At 46.6% G+C, this 27,746-nt stretch overlaps 1 protein-coding gene across 1 annotated transcript; it reads left to right on the top strand.

The window, feature by feature from the left end:
- Positions 1 to 1,069: 1,069 nt before the first annotated feature.
- BLTP2 (bridge-like lipid transfer protein family member 2) lies at positions 1,070 to 27,712 on the top strand (the record flags this gene model as incomplete). Its single annotated transcript, XM_079725682.1, has 39 exons — positions 1,070 to 1,137; positions 1,973 to 2,096; positions 2,610 to 2,659; positions 2,957 to 3,104; positions 3,288 to 3,406; positions 3,638 to 3,698; positions 3,882 to 4,071; positions 4,666 to 4,789; positions 4,950 to 5,074; positions 5,317 to 5,384; positions 5,490 to 5,635; positions 6,607 to 6,725; positions 6,837 to 7,000; positions 7,160 to 7,418; positions 7,926 to 8,131; positions 9,893 to 10,985; positions 11,425 to 11,616; positions 11,758 to 11,960; positions 12,107 to 12,225; positions 12,347 to 12,567; positions 12,876 to 13,066; positions 13,200 to 13,299; positions 13,431 to 13,633; positions 14,518 to 14,812; positions 17,483 to 17,640; positions 17,920 to 18,126; positions 21,290 to 21,389; positions 21,623 to 21,805; positions 22,304 to 22,425; positions 22,897 to 23,052; positions 23,135 to 23,256; positions 23,834 to 24,014; positions 24,590 to 24,676; positions 24,869 to 24,979; positions 25,114 to 25,249; positions 25,354 to 25,484; positions 25,670 to 25,771; positions 26,341 to 26,475; positions 26,911 to 27,712. 39 exons carry the CDS (start codon positions 1,070 to 1,072, stop codon positions 27,091 to 27,093), a joined length of 6,702 nt encoding a protein of 2,233 aa, XP_079581808.1. The 3' UTR covers positions 27,094 to 27,712.
- Between the last annotated feature and the right edge of the window lie 34 nt (positions 27,713 to 27,746).

Consider the following 27,746-nt stretch of genomic DNA (forward strand, 5'->3'; position numbering starts at 1 on the left):
TTGAAATGGTGCTTTAGCTGAAGAAGTGAAAAAAGTCTCCAAGAGAAATCCTGAAGGATGTTTATGGAGATGAGGATGTCAGAGCAAAGGGATATGAAGTACTTATTTTGAAATAAGTATGTCAAAGAATCTGAAGCTAAAGAATTTTTTTTAGCTTGTACTGTATTAACATCACTGTACTAGAGTTGGAAGGAATCTTTGTCCAATGACTTCACAGAGAAGGCAATAGGCAAAATAAAGTTGGCCCTGAATTCTCTATTTCATATAATTATGTTTGCTTCCTAGATAAATTGTTGCTGAAGAGCAGGAACAATATTCTTTACTTCTGTAATAACCCGTGGCTCAGTGCCTGGATTGTGCTATTCACAGTAGAAACTAAAAACTGCAATGAAGGGTACAGAATGGTGCAACTCATTCCTTTGTGGTGGGATTTTTGAAGCCTTTTAATTACCGCTTGGTTTCCTCCTTAATGATGTTCAGACAAGACTCGAATAAGACAGGATAACTACTTCGTGTGACCCAAGGGTATAACTTCCTCAGTAGCCTCAGCATGAGCCCTAGGTGGCCAAGCAGACTCTATAACTACTCCGGGAAACTGCTTTGAAAGTGGAACTCTCCGTGGCCCAAACGACGCAGCCAAGTCCACTGCCAGCCAGGCAGCGGGCTCAGACCCAGGCCACTGGCAAACCCCCGGCTCCCCTTTTCCGGGTCCCGAAGGGTGCGCCCGGGGGCGGGGCCTGTGTGTCAGTCCGCTTGAGGGCCGCTCCCCATCGCTCCCCATTGCTCTCCTTCCGGAGCCACGCCTTCACTTCGCGCACGCAGCCGGTCGGCCCCGCTGGATCGCGGGCGCCGGGCGGGGCGCGGCAGGGAGACAGCTGGCTGGCTGGCTGGCGGGCTGTGGGGGGGGGGGCGGGGCGCACGCGCGCCAACGCTTCCTCGCCCAGCGCCATCCCTGCGCGTGCTGCCGGTCGGCCCGCGGCGGCGCAGCTCGGAGCCGGCGGGGCGGGAGGTGCTCCCCGGCAGGGCGGGGGCCGGAGCCGGGCCGGAGCCAGGCCGGGCCGGGGCCGGAATGCCCCTGTTCTTCTCTGCGCTGTTGGCCTTGCTGTTGGTTGCGCTCAGCGCCCTCTTCTTAGGCCGGTGAGGGGATTCCGGCTACGGCGTGTGTGGGGGGGTGGCGGGAAGAGAAGGAAGAGAGACCGAGGAGTGGGCGCGCGCTGGAAAGAGGCGCGCGGGAGGGGGAGGGGTCTTGGGGAAGGTGGGCGGGCAGCAGAGGGGGAGGGGCCGGGGAGGGGGCGCGCAACGCGGGGTGGGGTCGAGCGGGGGCGTACTACCGGAGCTGGCGCGGAGGAACCGAGAGTGGGGGGAGACTGAGCAAGCGGGCGAGGCCTGAGAAGATGCTGAGATTGGGGAGCGGATAGGGGTGTGAATGAGGAGGGGGCCCGGCTGGCTGATTTTTTTTTCCCCATCCACATGCCCCTGAACGTCCCCTTCCCCGAGCGCGAAGGGCACCTGCAGCCTCGCCCTGGGGAGCCGGAACAGGTTTGGCTGCCCAGGGAGAGCGGCATTTGAGCCGGCCGGGTGTGAGCCCGCACTGCCTTCTCGCAGACACCTGTCTGGAGGGCGGAGATGGCACATCTGGCAGGGATGCCTGTACTTCGAATCCTGTTGGGGCCTCTTCTCTCTACGTCTGGAGTTCCTGAGGATTTGAGGGGTTGCTTTCTTTTGTCTCCAACTTAAAAGGTGGAGTTTAGTTCGGCTCGTTTCATCTGGGTGGAGGGGACACTCTGGGGCTAGGGTCCTGATCAGCGTGGCTGAATGTATGTGACAGAGTGGTGTTTTGGGAGACAGGAGGGTTGCCAAGAAGATCCACCTCCAGTTCATGTCCCTTTGCAAGGTCTTCTAGGACCCGCAGGGGGTGAGGGAGGCAGTAATTGGGAGAGGGTCCTACGAACTCACAAAGATTTTTCTGCAGGTGGCTTGTGGTCCGGTTGGCCACCAAGTGGTGTCAGCGGAAGCTGCAGGCAGAACTAAAGATTGGCTCCTTTTTTTGGATTCAAAATGTCAGTCTTAAGTTTCAGCAGCACCAGCAAACAGTGGTGAGTCCTAGGAAACTTCCTGGGAATGTATGTGGGGTTGATCCAACTGAATTTCAACTTTTAATTTCCTTTTTTAAAATATTCTGGTGGTTTTCCTAGTTAACCCCGGCCTTGCCATCCCTTTGCCAAGATGATTTTAGAGCTAGTTTGGGAACACTGGAATTGATGCAAGTTGTTCTTTTATAAATGCTTATAGGGCACAGGGTGTCCAGGGCATGTAAGAAAGATACAGAAGTAAAGCACAGAACAAAGATAACAGAAAGTAGAAGAGCTTACTGTTCTAATGTAAGGGCAACATATTCATAAAAGAGAAGTACTAAGCAAGTTCAATCAATGTCATTAGAGGAACAGGATATAGTGACGAGGAGAGAAGCTGGTGGAAATGGGATGGAGAATATTTAGTGGAAGGGCTATAGCACATCTTCCTCTTCTTAGACCCCTTTCCTATTTTGTCACGCTGCTCTTGGCTTGCCTAGCAGCTAGTGTACAAAGCTTCTTCCCACACTGTTTTAGGAAATTGATAGCCTGTGGATTTCCAGCAAACTCCTTAGCCATGATCTGCCGTGAGTACCCTATCGCCTCACTCTCCTCCTGGGGAATATTTTGGGATTGCGGTTTGCAGAATGAGATTCTTTTACAGAGGCCTCACAGCCCAAGGAGGGAAGTGGATTCTTGCTGATGTCTCTGGATTAGCCTTGAAGCTATTGTTTTGTGGGACAGATATTGATAACTACTATGAGACTATCTTCCATGATTTGAGCTACATTTTTAGGGAGGATGGGAAAGTGAACGTGAGGGAGGGGAAGAGACTGCTATGGAAGGGACGGACCTGATGGCAGTGAGATTTCTCTTCTGGGCAGACACTATGTGGCCTTGTGCTTTGGCGAAGTACGTATCAGAACAGACCTACAGAAGGCTTCTGGCCTGTTTGCCCCATTCTCCCAGAGTACTGGGGTGCACCAAAAGGAGCTGTCCTTCAGCCCATCCTTACTGAAGATCTTCTGCCAGGTGAGACTACTTTCCCACTTTCCTGGACTGAAGTAGGAATGGCTGGCTGTGGAGTCATGGGTGGACTTTTTTTTACTGTATTTGAGGCATAATACTAAGAGCTGCCTCTTATTCTTTTTCCACTGGAAAGGAAGGACGTTGCCTTGACGTTCATTATTGTTCATTTTTGCATCTTCTTTTCAGCTATTCTCCATTCATGTAGATTCTATAAACATCATGGTTCTCAAGGTGGCTACTTCTGAATCCTTGTGGCATATTCAGATCAGAGATAGCAGTTTTCTTTTGGATAGTGATGGGAAGAGGTAAGCACTGGGTAGAAGGTTTGCTAGTCCCATTCTTGCCTTATAGTTGTTTTAGGGTGGGTGGATGTCAGGGCTTTCTTATCAAGGTGTCAGGTTCTCTGTCTGTGTAATTTGAGGAGAGAGTAAGATTAGGCACTTAGGCTTGCCTTGTGCCTTCCAGCCAACAAAGCTTGATTGAAGGTAAATGGTGAGGAAAGGGGCCAAGTGCTGTTAATTTTTTTCCTTTCCCAGGCTGAAATGTGAGGTGAGCCTAAGTCAGATCAACAGCAAAGTTCTAAAGAGTGGCCAGTTGGTGAGTATGCCATGGTCATTCAGATGCCTTGTTTTCTTCTGGGCATGAGGTATGAAGGAGCTTAGGGCTTACATTCCAGATTCTGTATGCTATGGGGTTCCCTCAAAGATGTGTTCCAGATCACAGCATTTTGATCCCAAGCTCCCTACGCGTTCACACCTTAGAGGAGTATCTTTCCTATAGGAGGACACCTGTCTAGCGGAGCTCTCACTTACCCTAAAGCTGTGTCTAGAGGTGGGCATCAGAAGCCGGCAGCTGAAGGCGATCACTGTGGATGTGTGGACACTCCATGCTGAACTGCATGAGGGCCTCTTTCATAGTCAGCTGCTGCGCCAGGGCCCAGGCCTGGCACCCAAGCCTGTTCCCTGTTCAGGTAAAGCCCCAGTCAGTGAGCTTTTTAGCTTCCCTGTTCTTGGGTTATTTTGGAAGTAGAAAAGAAATAGTGGTCTCACCACTTGTTCAGGTGTGATTTGTTAGTTGCCATGGCCTTTGACCCTGGCCTTTGAGCATAGCTAGAGGAAATAGGGCATTTGCTTGTGGTGAGTGAAAGAACTAACATTTAGTGGGTAATTATTATGAACTAGACCTGTACTTTGTGTTTTGTGTATGTTCCCGTACTAACTCCTTAGCATTTTACAAATGAGGAAACAAGCCTAGGAAGATTAGATAGGTTACTTGACTGAGATCACCTAGCTAGTCAGTAGTGAAAATGGGGTTTAAATTATTTGGCCCGAAAGTCCGTATTCTTTTCATTGTAACAACCTGCTCTCCATACTGTTTTTTAGACTCTGGGGAAGGAAGTACAGCAAGTGCCTGGATCTCTGGGATCTTTGCCTTATGACCTAAGATTGGGCGTTTCTTTAGCCTACTTTATATGGGAGGATTTGGCCAAAGAGGGCACAGCATGTTGGGAGACTTGAGAGTGTTAAGGATTGATGGCTCTTGTCTTCTTCATTCATGTTTTCAGAGGTGATAGAGAACTTGGCTGAGCCAACTCTGCCCGGCCTGTACCTCCTTCAGCAGCTGCCAGACCAAATCAAGGTGAAGATGGAGATCACAAGTGTGGTGCTGTCCATGAATAGTCAAAAGAGGTGAGATCTCTCCTGACGGAAGCGTGGAGAGTGATAGTTGGAGCTATGTGCTGGGGTCTCCATAACCAGCCCAGTAGCTGCACTGAGCGTGTCTGAGGGGATAAAGGGAGTAGGAATAGCATCCCACATATTTCTAAGCCAGAGTCTGTCTCTGGTCCAGGCACCTCAATTGGACACTGAAGCTGCTGCATTTCCTGTACCACCGTGATGAGGATCAGCTGCCCCTTCGAAGCTTCACGGCAAACTCTGATATGGCACAGATGAGCACTGAACTCCTTCTGAAAGGTCCATGGGTGGGGATACTGGTGCTGAGAGAGACTGGGAGGACCAGACACACTCTTCCCCAGTGCCCCACTTGGTCTTCTTAATTTAATACCAGTGTAACCGAGGAAGGGGAGGTGGGAACATACTGAAAGAAAATAGTGTTGGTGACCTTCTGTTCATCTCCTTGCCTGCCTCTGACTCTCTCCTAGTCTTACCTCTTGCCCTCCCAGTGTTTCCTTCTGATCTGCCCTTTGCCCTTACAGATGGGTTGTTGCTGTCCCAGAGCCGCCAGCGCATTGTCTGCCTCAGCTCCCTCAAGGCTAGTGTGCAGGTGTGTTGACCAAGAATCAGTCCTTTTCTCTCTCTCCATGCATCGTCGCATCATGAGCTAATGGAATTAAACCTAAGCCCACAGTTCTGGTGTTCTTATTTCCAGGTGACCACCATTGACCTCGCAGCCTCCCTGGTTCTGAACACTTGTATTATTCATTACCGGCATCTGGAATTCTCTCACTGGCTGCACATGCTAGCCCTGGAGACCCAAGAGTCTAGTTCATCTGTTCTTAAGCAAACGAAAAAAAGGTCAGTGTAATCTTTTTCAGCCACCATTTTATCAGGTGGATTCTTGGATTTTTTGGTCTAAAGTGGCATTTTGTGTTAAATATGTATTTGATTGTTTGATCTTTTTATTTTTTATTTTTGGCCTCATTGGGTCTTTGCTGCGCTTGGGCTTTCTCTAGTTGCGGTGAGCGGGGGCTACTCTTTGTTGTGGTGCGCGGGCTTCTCATTGCGGTGGCTTCTCTTGTTGTGGAGCACAGGCTCTAGGCGCACGGGCCTCACTAGTTGTGGTGCGTGGGCTTATTTGCTCTGCGGCATATAGGATCTTCGTGGACCAGGGCTCGAACCCGTGTCCCCTGCATTGGCAGGCGGATTCTTAAGCACTGCGCCACCAGGGAAGTCCCTGATTGTTTGAGCTTTTTAAATCTCAGTTTCAGTAGCCCAGACTCAGTAGCAAACCTATTTTATATATCTTCCCTATTAGACTAGACTCTGGCGGTAGAATGATATTCTCTTTGTTTTTATGTTCTCAATGCCCAGCACCGTTCCTTGTTATACAAAATGAACATTTGTTGAACTGAACTTAAATGATAAACAGTATCTCGTCTGCCTTAGATTATAAGGTGACAGATCATGTCAGCAGTGCCATGACTCTTGTCTGTGTAGTACTTGCATTGTGTTGCGTAGAGAACTTAAGGTCAGTTCGGAAGCGGTGCTTTTGATTGTAGTAAGTTAAATCATAAGATATACTGATTTCATCACATTCGATATACGAAAATGGCAGTTTCATCTGGTTCAACCTAATAAGACTCTATGGATTATCACTGGGAGTGGGAGCGAACTGATGAATTCAGTCTGTTTTTTTTTCTAGTTGCCTCCCATCCTAAGAATCACAACAGAACTCACCCTGTCTTTTGAGAGGTTCAGGAATCTGTTCTATAGTAGGAAGTTGCAATTCTTTCCTTACCAAACAGTGATGTCTTATCCCTATGCAGAACCTTCCCTCAAATCCTGGCTCCTATCATCTTTAGCACCTCCATCTCCAATGTCAACGTTTCCATTCAGCTTGGAGATACACCACCCTTTGCCTTGGGATTCAATTCCATCTCTTTGGGTAAGGCTGTGCAATGGAAGAGGAACAAGAATCTGTTCGTTAGTGGAGCTGGGCCCAATTGATGGCCACTGTGGCTCCAAAGAACTCCTCTCTCCCACCTTCTTTTTTCAGATTACCAACACCTGAGACCACAAAGTATCCATCAGCGGGGTGTCCTGACTGTGGACCACCTCTGCTGGCGGGTGGGCAGTGACTCCCACATTCAGCGGGCACCCCACCCACCCAATATGCATGTTTGGGGTGAGGCGCTTGTCTTGGACTCCTTCACACTACAGGTAGGTGGGGATTTTGGTGAATGGTAGCCTGTGGAGTTTCCTCGTCCTACCATGCTTTAGAGCACTGAGCATCTTTTTTTGGCAGAAGACGATGCATCAGTGTGTTACGGAACTGTGTGTTGGCATGCTTCTGATGGAGTCCTTCTGCTTCTTTTCTAGGGTAGCTATAACCAGCCTCTGGGCCTGTCCAGCACTCAGTCAGATACTCTCTTTCTTGATTGTACCATCCGAGGACTGCAGGTAGAAGTATCAGATACCTGTGCTCAGTGTCTTTCTCGGATATTGTCCTTGATGGGCCCACAATCTGGGAAGTCAGCTGTCTCTAGAGAATCTTCATTTGGGGAATCTGTGTCGTTACTGTGGAAGGTGGACTTGAAGGTGGAGGACATGAACTTGTTCACCCTTTCTGCCCTGGTTGGTAAGTGGGACAGGGAATCTGTACTGAAGTGGGTAGTTTGTAACCTAAGCAGATTATGCTGCTCCTTCTCACTTAATAAAACCAATTATTTGAAAATTTTCTAAATTAGAGGCATGAAATGTTGGAAGGTCTTGCGTAACTATTGGGCCTCTTGATGTTTCTTAAGGGTTTACAGATAGCAAGATGTATAAGAAAAAGACAGCTTTGAGATCTGATCAAGAGAATGAGATGCAGTTAGTTTTTTATTTCTTTGTGTATTTAGTTCTAGAGAGTAACTGATATACCTCTGGGGAATTAGTAGGAGTTTGGGAACTTCTTTGGCCCTGCCAGATCTAGTTAGGTTAAAATGGGAAAGGAAAAACTTCCCTAAAACATGAGAAATGAGGTTAGGAAGGTTTGGGGAGTAAAGGTAGCTAGAGTGAAGGGAATAAGGAAGGAGGGAGAGTGAGGACTAAAGTTGCCATTTGAGAGCTGAGAACCAAGCCTAACATGGTTTCTGGATGTTAGGTGCTTCAGAGATCCGACTGGACACACTGACCGTCCTGGGAAGTGCTGAAACCTCCGCCGTGGGTGTTCAAGGACTTGTGCTTGCGCTGGTGAAGTCGGTCACAGAGAAGATGCAACCCTGTTGTAAGGCTCCTGACATCCCCACTCCAGTGCTCAGCCTCTCCATGCTCTCCATCACCTATCACAGCAGCATCCGCTCTCTAGAGGTAATGCTTCTGTGGGGAGGTGGAGTCAGATTGGTTTTTCCCTAGGCTTAGAGCATTTTCCAGTCTTGAGTCATGTTGTGAAACTCACCTATGAGAAATATAACACCTCGTGGTTGTTCTTTTCTTCCTGGCTTTTTTTTTTTTTTTTTTTTTTTAGCTGTGTTGGGTGTTCGTAGCTGCACGCGGGCTTTCTCTAGTTGTGGCGAGCGGAGGCTACTCTTCGTTTCAGCGCGTGGGCTTCTTATTGCGGTGGCTTCTCGTTGTGGAGCACGGGCTCTAGGCGCGCGGGCTTCAGTAGTTGCGGCACGCGGGCTCAGTAGTTGTGGCTCACAGGCTCTAGAGCACAGACTCAGTAGTTGTGGCACATGGGCTTAGTTGCTCCGCGGCATGTGGGATCTTCCCAGACCAGGGATCGAACTCGTGCGCAGGTGGATTCTCAACCACTGCGCCACCAGGGAAGCCCTTGTTCTGTACGTTTTTAACTCTTAATGTGGAATTTAAAATATATATAAAAGTAGAGAGAATATACGAACTTTCATGCATCCATATCCAGCCTCAATAGTTACCAACTTACGACCAACTTCATTTAGCTAAACTCTGAGCAGTCATCCCTGCCTTCTGCTCTGGGATTATTTTGAAGCAGAAACCAGACATATAATTTCAACTGTAAAGATTTCAGTGCATATATCTGAAAAATATAGGGCTTTTAAAGGTCACGATCTGGTATCATTTTACTGAAGCACTCAGCTCATCAAAAGACTGGAAGAGATCTGAAGATGGAGGCACTGCAAAGTTTTGAGAGGCTTCCCAATATCTTTCTCCTCAGAGTATCAGACAGACATAAGGCCCTGTTGAGGGGAGAGTGGGATATGTTCCTGTTCATCAGACTTCAGCTTCCTTTGGAAACTGAAGAGTTTCCTTTTCAGAGATTGGAACTCAAAGGAATTTTTTTGTCTTGGGATATACATTTTCTCTGCTTAACTATTGAGAATTGACTGTGTTTTTCAAGCTGACAAGGTCTTTACTCCCTTCTTTGAGGCATACTTTCCCATAGGTCAATTGCTGTATTAACTTGTGTGACCAAGTACTCTTTATACATTTTAAGAATTAAGTCAAGGTGCAATCAATGCATGAAACATTTTCCAGTTGATTGTTGCAGTGGTTATTTTACAGAGTGTGGTTGTTATAGAAAGATAACTCACGAGCAGAAACATAAAGCCAAATAACTTATTGAGTACATGTGTGTATACTGGATGTACTGTGGTAGATACCAGAATTAAAATATGTGGCCTCGGGACTTCTCTGGCGGTCCAGTGGTTAAGACTTCACCTTCCAATGCAGGGGGTGTGGGTTTGATCCCTGGTCGGGGAGCTAAGATCCCACACGCCTTGCAGCCAAAAAACCAAAACATAAAACAGAAGCAGTATTGTAATAAATTCAATAAAGACTTTAAAAATGGTCCACATCAAAAAAAAATCTTAAAAAAAATAATAAAATACATAGCCTCTACTCTCAGACAATTTAGAATCCAGTTGAGGAGGACTTAAAAAGTGTAAGTGCTTGTAAGTATAAGTTAAGAACTGTTAGCTCAGTTTATTAGTGCAAAGAGGAGCAAAACAAGGGGGTAACTAATGTGATTACTCAGGAAAGACTTCTGAGTGGAGATGGTTCTTGAGCCAGGTGTGCATGTATAATAGTTCCTGCGTCTCTTGTGTTCTGGGACTTTGTAATTGATAGATCCTTTTCTCTTGCTCTCTAAAGGTTCAGTGTGGTGGAGGGCTGACCTTACTCTGGAGCCCTCCAGATCACATGTACCTGTACCAGCATATCCTGGCCACCCTGCAGTGCCGAGACCTACTAAGAGCCACTCTGTTTCCTGAGACTGTTCCACTTGTTGCACTAGAGACTCCAGAGACTGCCTGTGAGCCAGAAGGCTGTCCCCCTGAGCCCTCTCCCCCAAAGCGGCTGCTAAACCTGACGCTAGAGGTGAGCACAGCTAAGCTGACAGCTTTTGTAGCTGAGGACAGGTTCATTACCCTGGCTGCAGAGAGTGTGTCTCTGAGCCGGCACGGGGGTTCACTGCAGGCTTACTGCCCAGAGCTGGCTGCTGGGTTCGATGGCAATAGCATCTTCAGCTTCAAGGAGGTGGAGGTGCAGCTGCTGCCTGAGCTGGAGGAGATGATCCTCCACCGGAACCCCTTCCCTGTGCTGCAGACCCTCCGGAACCGTGTTTGGCTCCTCTCCCTGGGTTCAGTCTCAGTGGAGTTTCCTTATCAGTATGATTTTTCTCGAACTCTGGATGAGGCTGTGGGAGTTCAGAAATGGCTGAAAGGACTGCATGGAGGAACTCGTTCTCAGGCTTCTCCAAGCTCTGCCCACCTCCCACCTGATCTACTCTTGAAGGTTCAGCACTTCTCGTGGGTTTTCCTGGATGACATTTTTGAGGTGAAACTTCGTGATAACTATGAACTGATGAAGGATGAAAGTAAGGAGAGTGCCAAAAGGCTGCAGTTGCTGGATGCCAAAGTGGCTGCTCTTCGAAAGCAGCATGGGGAATTATTGCCTGCCCGCAAAATTGAGGAACTCTATGCCTCTTTGGAACATAAAAACATCGAAATCTACATCCAGCGCTCCCGTCGTCTCTATGGCAACACACCCATGCGCCGGGCACTGCTCACTTGGAGCCTGGCAGGGCTAGAGCTGGTGGCTCTGGCAGATGCCTCCTTCCATGGGCCTGAGTGTGTGGTTGAGCAGGTTCGAGAGCTTGATCCAGGCAGCCCTTTTCCTGCTGAGGGAGTAGATCTTGTCATTCAGTGGTGTCGTATGCTCAAGTGCAGTGTCAAGACATTTCTGGGTAAGTAGTACTTCCCTATTTGCAGGGCCTAGTGTTAGCCCTTGGAGCTCCAGGGAGCCCTTTGAGTGATTACAGAGGAGCTTAGTTATATTGGGAAATGTGGCTGTTTTGGGGTGGGTGGAGTGGGTTGGGTGGACTCCTCTTCCCTTTCTTTGTTCCTGAATTTCACCCTGAAACCGCTTGGCTAAACACAAAGGTACAACGAACGCAGTCATCTTCAGGCTTAGCGCGGCTCTTGGATCTCAGTGTTATTCCCCTCACTGTCTGCTCAGGGTCTTCGTGCACTTTTTCAGCCTTGCTGCCGACTGCCAACTCTTATTCTCTCAGTTGATCTTGTAAAATATCAATAGATGGGTAAAAATAGTAGCGGGGGAAAAGTGCCCGAGAGTGCTAAGATAGATTCCTGAGTAGCTGGTGTGTATCCTCCCTATAATAACAGTTCGGATAAGAGACTATCCCCGGTACTTGTTTGAGATCCGTGACTGGAGGCTGATGGGTCGACTTGTGGGCACCGAGCAGAGCGGTCAGCCTTGCTCGCGTCGGCGTCAAATCCTGCACTTGGGGCTTCCATGGGGTAACGTGGCAGTGGAGAGGAACATGCCCCCGCTCAAGTTCTATCACGACTTTCACTGTGAGTAGAGGAGGGCAAATGATTTGACTGAGATGTTGGTGATGGCTGGGGTGGGAGATGAGCTGAGGCCTTTCTGGAGTGAAGGCAGGAGAGAGGGAGGAAGTTGTATAGCAGGCTGTGCCCTTTGCTCCTCTATCCCAGCGGAAATCTTCCAGTACACAGTGGTATGGGGACCGTGTTGGGATCCAGCCTGGACACTGATTGGCCAGTCTGTGGACCTCTTGACCAAGCCCTCAGCTGACCCCAGCCCACCCTTGCCCTGGTGGGACAAGAGCCGTCTTCTCTTCCATGGGGACTGGCACATGGACATTGAACAGGCAAACCTGCACCAGCTGGCTACTGAGGTGAGGGGTCCAGAGGAACTGTTTTCTTATTAGGATGGTATGGTTGGGGCTTGTACAGCACATGGGGGAAGAGAGAAAGGTACTGATTTGGGAGGTAAAGGTGATACGTTTATTCCTATCTCACCAAGTTTTTGGGGTGGTTATAGGATCCATACAACACAACAGAAAACATGCACTGGGAGTGGAACCACCTGTCTTTTCATTGGAAACCTGGTCAGTTTGTGTTCAAGGGTGACTTGGATGTCAACGTGAGAACAGCCTCTAAGTGAGTGGAGTGATAGATGGGGCCTCAACAGGGTGTGGGACTCAGGGTGGGGAGAGAGGGGAAGAGCCGAGGGGCTGCAAGTGACCAGGGCACTAAGGGCCAGGGCTGTGTTGTGAGCCAGGTATGATGACTGCTGCTTCCTTCACCTGCCTGACCTCTGCATGACACTGGACCTGCAGTGGCTATGTCATGGGAACCCCCATGATCACCATGGTGTCACTCTACGGGCCCCAGAGTTCCTGCCTGAGGTGCCTTTGGGCCAGCTTCATGACTCCTACCGGGCCTTTCGCTCTGAGAACCTCAATCTCTCCATCAAGATGGATCTGACTTGGCACAGTGGAAGTGAGGCTTGGATCTGGGGCAGCGGGGAGGAAGGGCTTGGGAGGATGAACTTAAGACAAGGACTTAAGCTTGACCCTCTGGAGAGGGCATAGGAAAAGAGCAAAGGAGGGTTTGGGTCAAGATGTTTTTTTGGAAGAGGATTGGTGAAAGTAGAGAGCTTGGGTCTCTGAAAGGAGAGGGTGTTGGGGATATTGAGGCTTGTGTGCTGTTTGGGTTTTTAAATCTCTAAAACCTGAAGCTAGGGGAGGATTTAGCTTTGTCTCTGTGTTTTAACCACAGCTAGGAAATGTCTGTTGTTTCTTTTGCAGCAATATCCCAGCCCCGAATTCTGCTGTATAGTAGCACCCTGCGCTGGATGCAGAACTTCTGGGCAACTTGGACTAGTGTCACAAGGCCTATTTGTAGGGGAAAGCTCTTCAATAACCTGAAACCCAGCAAGAAGAAACTCGGCCAGCACTACAAGCAGCTTTCCTATACTGCACTCTTTCCCCAGCTGCAGGTCAGCTTTGACGGCGCTGCTGACATCTGCAGTTCTGTTCCCCTTCTCTAGTTTTCTTGTTTTCTCTTACTGGGTCTCTGAATCATCTCTCTGATGCCATCCTTCATTCAGTGTTATGCTTTCTTGTTGCCAGGTGCATTATTGGGCCTCATTCGCCCAGCAACGTGGCATCCAAATTGAGTGCAGTCAGGGCCACGTCTTCACTCGGGGAACTCAGCGGCTTATACCTCAAGGTAAGATCAAAGGCTCCCACCACCTGTCCTTGCCTCTTCCTTGTCCTCTTTCTCGGTTCCCTTCCCTTCTCTTTCTGCCCCACACTGTTCTGTACTGGTTTGCATGGGCTCTGTATGCCTCTTTTTCTCAGCGGGCACAGTGATGCGGCGCCTAATCTCTGACTGGAGTGTGACACAGATGGTTAGTGACTTAAGTCAGGTGACTGTATACCTGATGGCCTCACCCACTGAAGAGAATGCTGACCACTGCCTTGATCCCTTGGTAACAAAGACCCACCTACTGAGCCTGTCCTCCCTTACCTACCAGCGGCACAGCAATCGCACAGCTGAGGAGGTACCGCTTGACACATTCTCTTTACTGCCTTATCTGTATCAGTAGGTATCTTAGTCGGCTCACGCTTCCATAACAAAATACCATAAACTGAGTGGCTTAAACAACAGAAGTTTCTCACACTTCTGGAGGCTGGGCAGTCCAAAATCAGGTTCCAGCATGGTCCTGGTGAGGACCAGGTTCCGGTGAGGGCTCTCTTTCTGGCTTGCAGATGGCTGCCTTCTCACTATGACCTCACTTGGCAGGAAAAGCAGGAAGCTTTCTGATGTCTCTTCTGATGATGACACTAATCCTGTCATGAGGGCCCCACCCTCATGACCTCATCTAAACCTAATTACTCCTAAAGGCTCCGTCTCCAAATACCGTCACATTGGGGGTTATGGCCTCAACATATGAATTTGGTGTGGGTACACAATTCAGTCCATAGCAGTAGGTTTCAGGCTAAGTCCCTGGTGATGTTCCTAACTACACTCTAATCATATATGTTGTTACTTTATGATGCACACTCACTAGTATCAGCATCCCTCTTTTTGAAAATTCCTTTTTTTCCCTCTCCTTGTAAAGATAGTCTCTTGCTCTTCAGGAAATAGAGTGAACCTTTTTGTTTCTAGTGCCTTATTTGGTGGTCCCCCCACCCCCCACACACACACAATTAAGGAAGGATTTTAGTTGAAATTCTCTGAGTCGTTTAAAATACAGTGGATATAGTCAGAGTGTAATCTAGTGCACACACTAAGACCACTTAGGTTTTCTTTCTCTAGGGTTGTCTTGTATCCCTCAGAACAGGTCTGTTACTCAACAAGCATGTTTTTTATCTCTGCATTTGTGGTCTAGGAGGAATGTTGGGAATTCCCATGCTACTCTGAGGTTCTTTTCCTGTTTCTTAGGAGCTCTCTACTCGAGTTGGGGATCCTGCCTTTCACACACATCAGCTGCACTTGGTAGATTTACGGGCTTCTTGGACAACCACCAATCGGGACATTGCCTTTGGTTTATATGATGGCTACAAAAAGGCAGCTGTACTCAAACGTAATCTCTCTACTGAGGCTCTGAAGGGGTTAAAGATTGATCCCCAGATGCCAGCCAAAAAGCCAAAGCAGAGTGTCCCGACCAGCGTCCCAGCCCCACCTCCTGTCAACACTCCCAGCTTTAGTGGACAGCCTGATAAGGCGTCTTCAGGTGGTAAGCTGGGGCAGACAGACTCCATAGGGTTAGGTTTAGAATTTGTATGTGGGCTTGGACAGGAGTTTGAGAAGGACTAAATTATGACTGGTTCGATCTGTGTGTAAAGATGAAACTTATTTTTCCATATTAGGCCACCTAAGTCTTACACAGCAGTGATGGGGGGCATTAAAGGGTCTGGTCCATGGGACTTCCCTCGCGCTCCAGTGGTTAAGACTCCACGCTTCCACTGCAGGGGGCACGGGTTCAGTCCCTGGTCGGGGAACTAAGATCCCACGTGCTGTGCTGTGTGGCCAAAAAACAAAATGGTCTGGTCCTTTGGCCAGGAGAGGAGGATCAGGAAGGAGTGGTGACTTAGAACGACTAAGGAAAAGAAACAGGATTAGAGACTTGTTTTGTGTTTTGATGAACTAATTTGTTCAGTCAGTAAATGTTTATTGAGTACTTGATAGGCACAGAGCACCATGCTGGGGTTAGTGAGAGATACAGAATGTATGATATTTTACTTGACTCAACAAGTTTATCATCTCTGGATGAGCTAAGATTAGTTCATTCATTCACTGAATCAATCATTCATTCATAGATTCACGTTTTAGCTTTACTGAGGGTTTATAATGTACCAGACATGACCGTAGACATTAGGGATGTAAAGATGAGGGGGAAGCGCTGAAACTAAGAGAGAGTCATGAGGGACTTCCCTGGTGGTCCAGTGGTTAAGACTCTGTGTTTCCACTGCAGGAGGCACAGGTTCGATCCCTGGTCAGGGAACTACGATCCTGCATGCTGTGCAGCACAGTTGGGGTGTGTGTGTGTGCAGGGAGGGTCATGAAGACGCTTTGTAAGAATGTTCAAGAAGAAAGTATTTAAATCAGCATAGGGAAGTCTAGAAAGGCTTCACAGAGAAGATAATATAATTGAGATGGGTCTTAAAAGATGAGTAAGAGTTTGATAGGCAAAGAAAGAAAAGAGGGCATTTTAGGGAGAGGGAATAACAAGTACAGAGGAATGCAAGTTCATGGTGAATTTAAGAACAAGGTGAAAAATGATAAATGCCGCTAGAGAGAAATTAAAGAATATGTGAGCTGTTCTTGACTGTAGTGAAGGAGGGACTATAATCAGAGAAGGGTTTATTGAGGAAGTAGCATTTGAGCTGGACTTTGAAGGCTTAGTATGGTTTGAACATGTGGAAATGAGGGGCAAGGGCATTAAAAGCAAAGGGAACATCCTGAAAAGGAGTGGAGTTGGTCAAGCTCAATGTGTTCAGAGCAGAGTGAACAGTCTGTTTGGGTTGGCATAGAGTATAGCTACAGGTGAAGATGCTGGAAGGGAAAACTGCAGGTAGACCATCAAAAGTACAAAGCTAAGGAGTTTTTGTTCTTTATTCAGTAAACAGTGGTGAACTACTGAAGGTTTTTTAATAGAGGTATGTCATTAGACTCTTACTTTTAGGAAGATAAATCTGGCAGTGGTGTGGGGGATGACTGGAAAGAAACTGGAGGTGGGGGAGACAAATTAGGAAACTATTATGGTGTCTCAGCAAGAGGAAAGGGGAGCCTGAACTAGGCAGAGGCAGTGGGAATAGAGATGAGGGGATGAATAGAAATGTTATTACGTGTGTAAGAGATTTGGCAGCTGGTTGGAAGAGGGAGTTAAAATAGGGATAAAGTGATAATGATTGAGGCTTTGAGCCTGGTGACTGGCCTGATGGTAACTAGGAGAGCCAGAGGCTAATCAACAGGTTTGGGGAGGTATAGGGTTGTTGAGTTCATATTTGGACATGCTAAGTTTGTGGTGTAAGTAGTACCTCTAGGTAATGTCTAAAAAACAGGTGGAAATGAGGATCTAAAAGCTTAGGGCTGGAGGTAGAGACTTAGGAGTTTCAGCATAGAACTAAGAGTTAATGCCAAGGAGATAATAGTTGCTTACTGTGTGGCAGGTACCCTGTGAAATACTTTATGTATTATTATTCCATTTAATTCTCTCAACAACCATATTAGATAGTTACAGTTATTTTACACACAAGGAAACTGAGACAGGTTAAAGCAAGCAAGGTTACAATCAAGTAACTGGCAGAGATAGGATCTTGAACATAGGCAGACTAGTCTAATTCTGGAGACTGTGCTCTTAACCACAACACTGTTGGACGAACTCTTTAGAAAAAAGAAAAGGGAACAGGCCAAGGACAGACCTTAGGGGATATACTTATCTCTAAAACCTGGGAGAAGGTAGAGGATCTAAAGTCATAATCAGAGAAAGCAGCAGAGCTAGGAGAACAGTGACACTGATGGCAAGGGAGTGGTTTATGTGGAAAGGAGTGGTCAACAAACAAAGAGCATTTAAAACAATATGAAATGAAAAGGAGAAGGAACAAAATGGAAGGAAAAAAGATCCTAGAGTAATTCAGAGGTGGATATGCCTAAGAGAAAGGAATGCTACCACTTATATAGCATTTCTAAGTGTCTCTTGGGAATCTGTTACTTTTATTAAAATTGAAGGAAAATGAAATGACAACCCTTACCCAGGGGTCAAGGGGTGGAGTGGGCTGGGCTGGAGTTGCAGGTTGGGGAGAATACGTTCTAGAGAAATTGAAGGAAGATCAGTTTGGCCCTGGATGTGTTCTCTATCCCTTTGACTCTGTGGCTTTTCCCCCACTTCATATTTCTCTGCCAGGTGCCTACATGTTGCAGAAGCTGATTGAAGAGACAGATAGGTTTGTAGTGTTCACAGAAGAGGAGTCAGGTGTGAGTGACCAGTTGTGTGGCATTGCTGCCTGCCAGACGGATGACATATATAACCGAAACTGCCTTATTGAACTGGTCAACTGCCAGGTACCTTCTCTTTACTAGAGCACCCAAAGATAGGGCTAGATCATAGTCATATGTGTTTACCTTCTCTCACCTCTAAATAAGAATAGGTGGGTAGAGCTCCAAAAAATTATTCTTTCTAACAGGTATCATGGATAATCACTTCCATTACTAAAAACCAGTAGAGTGCACTCAGTAAGCCAGAATTAGACCCAGCTGCAGTCATTGGTACAGGCCCTTTCACTAACCTTCCATCTTCTTTGTGGCCCTGGTGCTGTGACTCTGCTTCTGTCTCTGGCGTAGATGGTTCTTCGTGGAGCGGAGACAGAAGGCTGTGTCATTGTGTCAGCTGCCAAAGCCCAGCTGCTGCAGTGCCAACACCATCCAGCCTGGTATGGTGACACATTGAAGCAAAAGACATCCTGGACTTGCCTACTGGATGGCATGCAGTACTTTGCCACCACTGAAAGCAGCCCCACTGAGCTGGATGGCCGACAGCTCTGGTTAGAGGTTAGTCAGCATGGCTGGGAAGGCCCGTTGTATCTCCAGTTTTCCATAGTTGGCCCCTTTCGCCAAAATAGCGTGCAAGATCCTCGACAGTACCTGTTGCTACCAGGTTGGCAGAATAATGAGGCTGATGATAACACTTGAATGTAGAAACTGTTGGCAGTCTCTGGCCTGTGATCTGTGAACACATAGTGCTTTTTCTGTTTTTTAAATCTCATACTATTCTATTTTATTGCAAGGGAGATTCTCATTTCCCTACATGAGAATAAAATGGGTTAGAACTTTTTTATTTTTGAGATTGCTGATCCCTATTAATAAGATCACACTAATCAGCAGGCAGCCAAAAAAACAGGCAGTAAGTCTGAGAATTTTAGATAAGCTCTCCATCTGCCCTTTCTCTCATCTCTCTTATGAAGATGATTGGTCGTTTCAGCAAATCGGTAAGGTTGAATAGAAAGACTGCTTGTCTAGGAGGCAGGTTATTATGTGAGTTCTGATTTCACCTTTGCTATTTTAGTGGCCATGAGCCCTTGGGAAGTCACCTTTATTTGTAAAATTGAGTTAATACTTCACTCTCAGAAAACTGTTGAAAGATCAGATGAGAACGTACTTTGAAAAATACAAAGCTTCATTCAGATGGAAAGTAGTCTTATTGTTTTTTAAAATTTATTTATTTATTATTTATTTTTCGCTGTGTTGGGTCTTTGTTGCTGCGCGCAGGCTTTCTTTAGTTGCGGCGAGTGTGGGCTTCTCGTTGCAGTGGCTTCTCTTGTTGCGGAGCATGGGCTCTAGGCGCGCGGGCTCAGTAGTTGTGGTTTGCGGGCTCTAGAGCACAGGCTCAGTAGTTGTGGTGCATGGGCTTAGTTGCTCTGCGGCATGTGGGATCTTCCCGGACCAGGGCTCGAACCCGAGTCCCCTGCATTGGCAGGCGGATTCTTAACCTCTGCACCACCAGGGAAGCCCCAGTCTTATTTTTTTAAGTCAGTATGTTTGGGGAAGTCTTAGTGTATGTCAAGATAATGTTTTTGTTAGAAGGTGAGATTGTGAGCAGTTGGCAGGGACTAAGCTATAAATTTTCTTTTCAGCATCTTGGTAAAACTAAATTTGTACTATAATTTCTACAATATAATTGTATCAGATTTATTGGGAGATCTAATGGTTATGAGATGTACCTAGCCAATATTCTGCATTGTGGTTACTTATTTAACAGGCGTTAAGTGTCCACATTGTGCTGGGCATGGTACATGCAGATGAGTTATTGGATCCAGCTACATCTGATTAGGACCAATGTGAATACTTCATTTTTCATTCTACTCAATGGGGATAAAGCTAATCCCTCTTCCCTCCTCCCTGGCTGGTACTTCTTACTCCATTGACCTTAAGGCTCAACCCCAAGTATAAGTTATGTGAGGTAATAAGCATTTAATCAGATGTCAAGCCAAGTAAGGGTCAGGTTGTTGGTAATATGAAAGGTCATGCTGGTATATTACAGTTGTAGTTCAGGCAAGCAGTACCCTTTACCAGTAGTCTCAGGAGACAGGCACAGAAGGTGGTAACTACTCACGCAGAGATAGGCAGGATGAACTATGCAAGATCTGGCATTTTCTGGGCCTCTGCTTCTTGTAGGCATGCGTTCGTTTGCAAGTGAACTCATTTTTTCTCAGGCTATGATATTAGCATTAGAGTGGAATGTCCTTGGCTTAGGTGGGAAAGACTTAGATCCTGCCTTTGCTATATGAATTTTTTTGTGACTTGACAGATTGTTTGTTCTTCTCATATCACTCATTGTATTCACTTTGACTTCAGCTTGGCAGAGAGTGTCAAAAGAATTCAGTTCCCTTCCCCCATGGCAACAGTGTCACAATGGTCTGAAGACAGAAAACAGCAAGAACACAAACACACGAATACCAAAATGGGTGGGAAGTCGTTGGTTTTGATGAATTTTTTTTGCCCATGACATGATTTTTTTTTCATTTTTAAAAATTGTGATAACATATACATAGTATAAAATTTATACACATTAAAAAGAAAAAAGAAAAGAAAAAAGGGACTTTCCTGGCGGTCCAGTGGTTAAGACTCTGTGCTTCCACTGCAGGGGGCAAGGGTTCCATCCCTGGTTGGGGAATGAAGATCCTGCATCCCACGCAGCGCGGCCAAAAAGAAAGAAAGAAACATAACATAAAATTTATCATCCTAACCGTTTTAAGTGTATAGTTTAGTGGTATTAAGTACCACATTCATAATGTACAACCATCACCACCATTCATCTCTGAAACTCTTTTTATCTTGAAAAACAAACTATACCCATTAAGCAATAACTCCCCACTTCCCCTTTCCCCCAGGTCCTGGCAATCACCATTCTGTTTTCTCTCTTTGTGATTTTGACTACTCTTAAATACCTCTCTTTTATATATAGATAGATAGATAGATTTTTTTTTGTTAGGTGTCTCATATAAGTGGAATCATATATATTTGTCTTTTTGTGACTGGCTTATTCACTTAGTATAATGCCTTCAGGGTTCACCCATGTTGTAGCATGTGTTAGAATTTCCTTCCTTTTTAAACCTGAATTCCATTGTATGTATATACCACATTTTGCTTCTCCGTTCATCCACTGATGGACACTTGGGATACTTCCATATTTTAGCTATTGTGAATAACGCTGTTATGAATATGGGAGTACAAATTTCTCTGAGACCTTCCTTTCAATTCTTTCGGGTACATAACCAGAAGTGGAATTGCTGGATTATAGAGCAATTCTGTTTTTAATTTTTTGAGGAACTTCCACAGTGGCTGTATCATTTTACTTCTTATCAACAGTGCACAGAGTTCCAATTTCTGCACATCCTTGCCTTATTTTCTAATTTTTTTTTGGTAGCCATCCTAATGGGTGTGAGGTGGGACATGATTTGGTTTTAACCTAGCTTGTATTTTTCTGGCCTGAGGCCTGGCAAAACGTGCATGTAACTCAGTTGGGTTTGGAGAATTTGGGTGGTTTGGGCCAGGAGAGAGGGACATATGTCCTTTCCCCTGGGAGATTCTTCAAGCTATTCCAGGCAGTGAAAATCTAGATAGTGTTAAACTTGTATAGTGGAGATAATGGAGCTTGTGCAGGACAAGCTGCTGGTCCCCCAGGAGTTAAAGGTGCCTGTATCTGTGTCTTCAGGTAAAGAATATTGAGGAGCACCGGCAGCGTAGTCTGGACTCTGTGCAGGAGCTGATGGAGAGCGGGCAGGCAGTGGGAGGCATGGTTACCACTACCACAGGTCAGTTCTCACCTCTTCCTCCATTATGTGGTTAGGAGCAGACCTGCATCCTTAAGGGGCCTCATTTCCTTACCTATTTGTAAGATTAACATACGTGGAGTAGGACCACTTTGTGTTAGGCTATGTTGAAAGCAAGTGTCTGGAGTTCCCTAGACATCACGCATAGCTGGGAGGCTCTCACAATACCTCTTTTGAGAATGTCTTTCTCTTATCTCTTTCCTACCTCTTTGCAGATTGGAACCAGCCAGCTGAGGCACAACAAGCCCAGCAAGTCCAGCGGATCATTTCACGCTGCAGCTGCCGAATGTACTATATTAGTTACAGCCATGACATTGATCCTGAGCTGGCAACTCAGATTAAGCCACCTGAGGTTCATGAGAACCAGGAAAAGGAAGATCTCTTAAAGAAGCAGGAAGGTATTCAGGGTTTGAAAGGCTTTTAGGAGGGGACTAGGGAACTTGTGAAAGTAGTTATTTCCTTAGTGGTTTTGAGGCAGAAGTGTTACTAAGAGTCCCAGTGTGCATAGGGCATTAACATTTCACTTTGCTTTACATTTTTTAAGTTCTGTTAGGGGAGAATAGAACTGGAATAAATGGGGGACTTCCCTGGCGATCCAGTGGTTAAGACTCCGCGCTTGCGCTGCAAGGGGTGCGGGTTGGATCCCTGGCTGGGGAACAAAGATCCCACAAGCTGCGAGGGTGAGGCACTGCCAAAAAAAAAAAAAAAAAAAACTTACTGGAATGAATGGATATTGTTTGACTCTGAAATAAGCACATGTTTCTACCCATGAGCATATCTCACCAAGACCTTTTATGGAGTTAAGTAACAGAAGTGGTTCTAGATATGGGTTAGGAGTTGGGATAGACATTTAGGGAGAAACTGAGTCTCTTATTTAGCTGCTAACAATTACCTAGGGGCTGTGGATACCTTCACCCTCATCCATCATGAGCTGGAAATCTCCACAAACCCGGCTCAGTATGCCATGATCCTGGATATCGTCAACAACCTGCTGCTCCATGTAGAACCCAAGCGGAAGGTGAGTATGGGCCCTTATAGAATGCCAGTCTCACAGGAATCTCCAGACCTTGTGCTTTATTTGGGGTCCAGTAAGAAAAGCCATGCTTCAGACTGAAAAAGGGCTTAGTGGTTAGTACATCCTCTTTTAGTCAGCAGCAGCAGTTGAAATTTTAGTTATCTAGGAAAGGTCTGGGTGTCCCTAAGACTGTAGAGTTGTTTACTTGTTTTTCTTGGTCAGTTCTTTACTCAGTCGCTTACGTACCTCTGAAAACAAACTACTTCCCACTTCCCACCTCTGTCCCTACCCTGTGGGACTGGCTTATTGTGAAATCCACATTGCCAAATCTTCTGCATTTGCTTACCCCTTACTCTCACTAATGGTGAGAGAGAAAGTTGAGCTTTCCAGAAGAGATATCATTTCTTGTTCCTTTCTCTGTTTTACTTTACTACAAGACTTGTCTATTGTTCATTTCCTTTTCCATTCCTTTAGGAGCATAGTGAGAAGAAGCAGCGGGTCAGGTTCCAGCTTGAGATCTCTAGCAATCCTGAGGAGCAGCGCAGCAGCATATTACATCTACAGGAGGCTGTGCGGCAGCATGTGGCCCAGATACGGCAGCTGGAAAAGCAGATGTATTCTATCATGAAGGTAGTCTCCCGGGCAATCTGAGGACAGGGAAGTCTCCTAGGACAAGGGAAATCTCTCAGTTTTTCCTTATCTGGCTCCCTAGTCTTTGCAGGATGACAGCAAGAATGAGAACCTGCTTGACCTGAACCAAAAGCTTCAGTTGCAGCTAAACCAGGAGAAGGCCAATCTACAGCTGGAAAGTGAAGAGCTTAACATCCTCATCAGGTGCCACAGCATTCTTTCCATGCCCTTTTCCAGTGCCCCAGCTGGAGTCAATTTCTTTTGCCCATGTTCTGATAAGTCTTTAGGTCTAGTGTGTATTATCAAAGGCTGATGTAGTAGATTCAGGCATCTTTTCCTGAATGAGTCTTGTTGGACTTGGCCAACAGGTTGAGAACAGGAGAGCCCTTTCTTAGGATCCTTATTAGAGTACCTCAGGGGAAAGGAGAAAAACAGGTAGTTCGGAAAGATCATTTTTGTTGCCTTGATACTGTGCAACTAAACTAAAAATAAAATGTCTTGAAGTTGATCAGTAAGGAACACAATTGCAGATACAATCATAGGGGTTATTAGTAGGAACAGACTACTTTTTCAAGAAGCTGTAGAACTAGAGATGGGATTTGTGCTCCCATGGCCCAGGGTTTGAGGAGCAACAAATCCAATGAAAAAAATTTAGGGAATAGCTGTTCTAGAATAGGTCCATCTCTGGGTTTTCCTCCTGCATCATTCTAGGGCATTCCGCCCCACCCCTAATCCAAATGCTGTTGCCCTTATTGGCTTTGACCCTCCTATCCATTTATAGGTGTTTTAAGGATTTCCAATTGCAGCAGGCCAACAAGATGGAGCTGCGAAAGCAGCAAGAAGATGTGAGTGTGGTCCGCCGCACCGAGTTCTACTTTGCTCAGGCACGATGGCGCTTGACAGAGGAAGATGGACAGCTGGGAATTGCTGAACTGGAGCTGCAGCGGTTCCTCTACAGCAAGGTATTGGGTATATACAGTCACACAAAGACAGCTGTATTGAGAGGCATTGACCTTTCTCAGGAGTCTTAACTCACAAAAAGAGATAAACAAAAAGGGACTGATTATTATATGACTGTTAATGATGGTATTAATGGTTATTAATAATGACAGAAACATGAGCAGAGAGTGTCGCTCATACACATTTGCTTGTAATATTAAATAATGCAGATATAGGTGAGCTTGATCAAATGCTTCCCTCATTGAATAAGGTTATCCCTAGAAATGTGGCTCGGAGGGAAGTGATCTTCCAAGTCCAGCTTAGAATAGAATCATTAATTCTATATTGGCATTCAGCTTTCCTGCAGTTACCCATGGCATGGAGGACAGGACATTATTCATTATTCTTCCAACCCCCCAGGGACATTTGGAAATAAGTTGAGACCATTTTTGAATGTCACAGTGACTGGAAAGTACTGCAGGCACTTAGTGCCCTGGCCATGGAAACAAACGATATATGGTAGCAGTACTCTAGCAAGCTCCTGAGAAAGGCTTATTACAGTGGTTTGGGGGTGGGGGGCGGAAATCTGTTTTTATAGGTGAATAAATCTGATGACACAGCAGAACATCTTCTGGAGTTGGGCTGGTTCACTATGAACAACCTCCTCCCCAATGCTGTCTATAAGGTAAGTCTTATTTCCCTATTCCTAGCCCATTCACATGCTTCCTGGGCATTTGCAGTGACCCTTCCACATAAACCTACTATGGGAAACAGTGTGATCTGAGATGGTGGAAGCTTGCCCAGCTTAGCAAGACCATTGCTTCTTCTCTCCTCTGCAGAGGATTTGTGGGTTGATTTATCACTCTTTATTCTACAGGTAGTCCTGCGGCCCCAGAGCTCCTGCCAGTCTGGGCGACAGCTAGCTCTTCGCCTCTTCAGCAAAGTCCGCCCCCCCGTTGGGGGTATTTCTGTTAAGGAGCACTTTGAGGTTAGTAAACAGTCCTTTGGGGACCCAGGAACAAAAGGCAGTTAAAAACTATCTGTGCGTTGTTATGTTAGGGGTAGGTAAACAGAGGGATGATGTCTGAGCTTAATTGCTTCTTCAGCCTTTTTCCTCTTTAGGTAAATGTGGTGCCTCTCACCATCCAGCTGACACACCAGTTCTTCCATAGAATAATGGGCTTTTTCTTTCCTGGACGAAGTGTGGAAGATGACGAGGTTGGTGATGAAGAAGATAAGTCCAAACTGGTGACTACCGGTGAGAACTTTAATGGTGGAGCTCCAGAAGACTGGGGTAGCAGCCCCAGAGACAGCTGAAGCTTCAGCAAGAGGACAACAGCTAGTGTACTTGCTTTTTTATAGGAATACCAGTGGTGAAGCCTCGGCAACTGATTGCAACAGATGACGCAGCACCACTGGGCCCTGGGAAGGGTGTGGCACAGGGCTTGAATCGGAGTTCTGGGGTCAGAAGGTCATTTCGCAAAGTCCCTGAGGTATCAGACATGCCCCTGATGATAGAAAAATGGGAGAGCCTTGGGGTACACTCTTTGGCCTGGCTGGGGATTTCTTTCTGTTTCCTTTGAGTCTATTCCAGGGGTGAAAGGAGATGGAGATGTTTGGGGTCCTGAGTTTCTTGTGATGGCTTCAGGGGCACACTCTTCTTTCCTTCCTTTCCTAGCACCCTGTGGATGATATTGACAAGATGAAAGAGCGAGCTGCCATGAACAACTCCTTCATCTACATAAAGATCCCACAGGTTCCACTGTGCGTCAGCTACAAGGTCTGCCCTTCCCCAGCACTTTTTAATTTTTATTTATTTATTTTTGGCTGTGTTGGGTCTTTGTTTCTGTGCGAGGGCTTTCTCTAGTTGTGGCGAGCGGGGGCCACTCTTCATCGCGGTGCGCGGGCCTCTCACTGTCGCGGCCTCTCCTGTTGCGGAGCACAGGCTCCAGACGCGCAGGCTCAGTAGTTGTGGCTCACGGGTCTAGTTGCTTTGTGGCATGTGGGATCTTCCCAGACCAGGGCTCGAACCCGTGTCCCCTGCATTGGCAGGCAGATTCTCAACCACTGCGCCACCAGGGAAGCCCCCCTAGCACTTTTTGTGTGGGAACGGCACCACATAAGATCAGAGATTAAAAACAGATAGTTCAGCTTGTGAAGCTTGTCTGTGGGTGATAAATCTGTTCCCTCTGCTGCCCTCAAGAATCAGTACCAGACTGAGATAAGGGGAAACAGGTATCTGTAGGTTGCTGCTGCAGGAAGGTACTAGACTTGGACTCAAGTACTGGCTTGGACTGACACTGGCAGCTGATAGATTTTTTTCTCTTCTCTTCCCTCCCCCTCTTGCAGGGTGAGAAGAACAGTGTGGACTGGGGCGACCTTAACCTGGTGCTGCCCTGTCTGGAGTACCACAACAACACATGGACGTGGCTAGACTTTGCCATGGCTGTCAAGAGGGACAGCCGCAAAGCCCTGGTTGCCCAGGTATCCTGGCAGAATTCATGGCTGTTTGGTTAGCAGGGGCTGGCAAGCAGATCCTCTGCTCAGGAGCATTTCATTGTAAGATGCATGTATTAACAAGCAGCCTTGGGAAAGGGGCAGGTGAATGAAGTGAGTGACTTTTATCCCTGTCCTCTCCATGACTTTGCTCAGATGGTTAAACTGAATGTTTACTGACTGCTGTATGTATGTTAACTACTGTTGATTTTTAGGGAAGTGTGGGCTGGCACAACTTCATGTTTAGAGTGGGTTCTAATAGACTGTAAGCTTCTTGAAAGCAGAGATCATTTTTTATAATTTGAATTGCCCCACTGTGCCTTCATGTAAGTTTGATGAATCTTTACTGACTTAGTCCACTTGATTTATTCTGCCTGTCTCATTAATATTTACCTTCCTTTTTACTCCTCTCTAACCTATCAGGTAATCAAAGAGAAGCTAAGGCTGAAGCCTGCAGCAGGGTCTGAAGTCCGGGGAAAGCTAGAAACTAAATCAGACCTCAACGTGCAACAGCAGGAAGAGGAGGAGAAAGCCCGGCTCCTCATCGGTTTAAGTGTGGGCAACAAGAATCCTGGGAAGAAGTCCATCTTTGGCAGGCGCAAGTGATCCGGCAATTCAAGAGAGGCTTGAATCTGACTCTGGCTCAGGCCACAGGGACTTGTGGGGTGGGAGGTGCTTCCCTTCATCCATTAGGATTTGTGGGGGTCAGGAGCCCACAGGGTACTGTGGATAGAGGCACTGCTCTTTAGCAGCTGGCCTGTTCCTTGCAGAACATGGTGGATAACAATTCTGAGTTCTACCTCACACTGATCAGCAGGCCCAGGGCCAGAGAGGCATCAAGAGAGCAAGGCCCAGGGAATGGCCCCAGGGCTAGGATCTGGTTCCCTTGGGGTCAACTGAAAGGGTGGGGGGACAGTTCTGATCAAGTGTGATACACTTTTATAAATAGACATATATAAAGAATATATATATATTTCTAAGTGTAACTGCTTTCCCTCTGTGCCAGAAAGTGGAGGGGAGGGGCTGATCTTCTCTCCCTCATTCCACTGCCTTGTATGAAAGAGGTATTAGTGTTGGGGGGGGAATCAGCCCCTCCCCAATCTGTGCCAAGCTCACTTGGGAGAATGGCAGTAGGAGACAAAGCTGGCTATGGGTCCCTCTCCCTGGGGTATCCCCTGAAGAATGGTAAAAAAAAAATCATTTAAAGAGAAAAAATATATTTTAAATTTGATGCTGGTTTTTTTTTTTAATTGTATTGA

This window comes from Hyperoodon ampullatus (assembly GCF_949752795.1).
Source record: "Hyperoodon ampullatus genome assembly, chromosome: 19".
NCBI classification, from domain to species: domain Eukaryota; kingdom Metazoa; phylum Chordata; class Mammalia; order Artiodactyla; family Ziphiidae; genus Hyperoodon; species Hyperoodon ampullatus.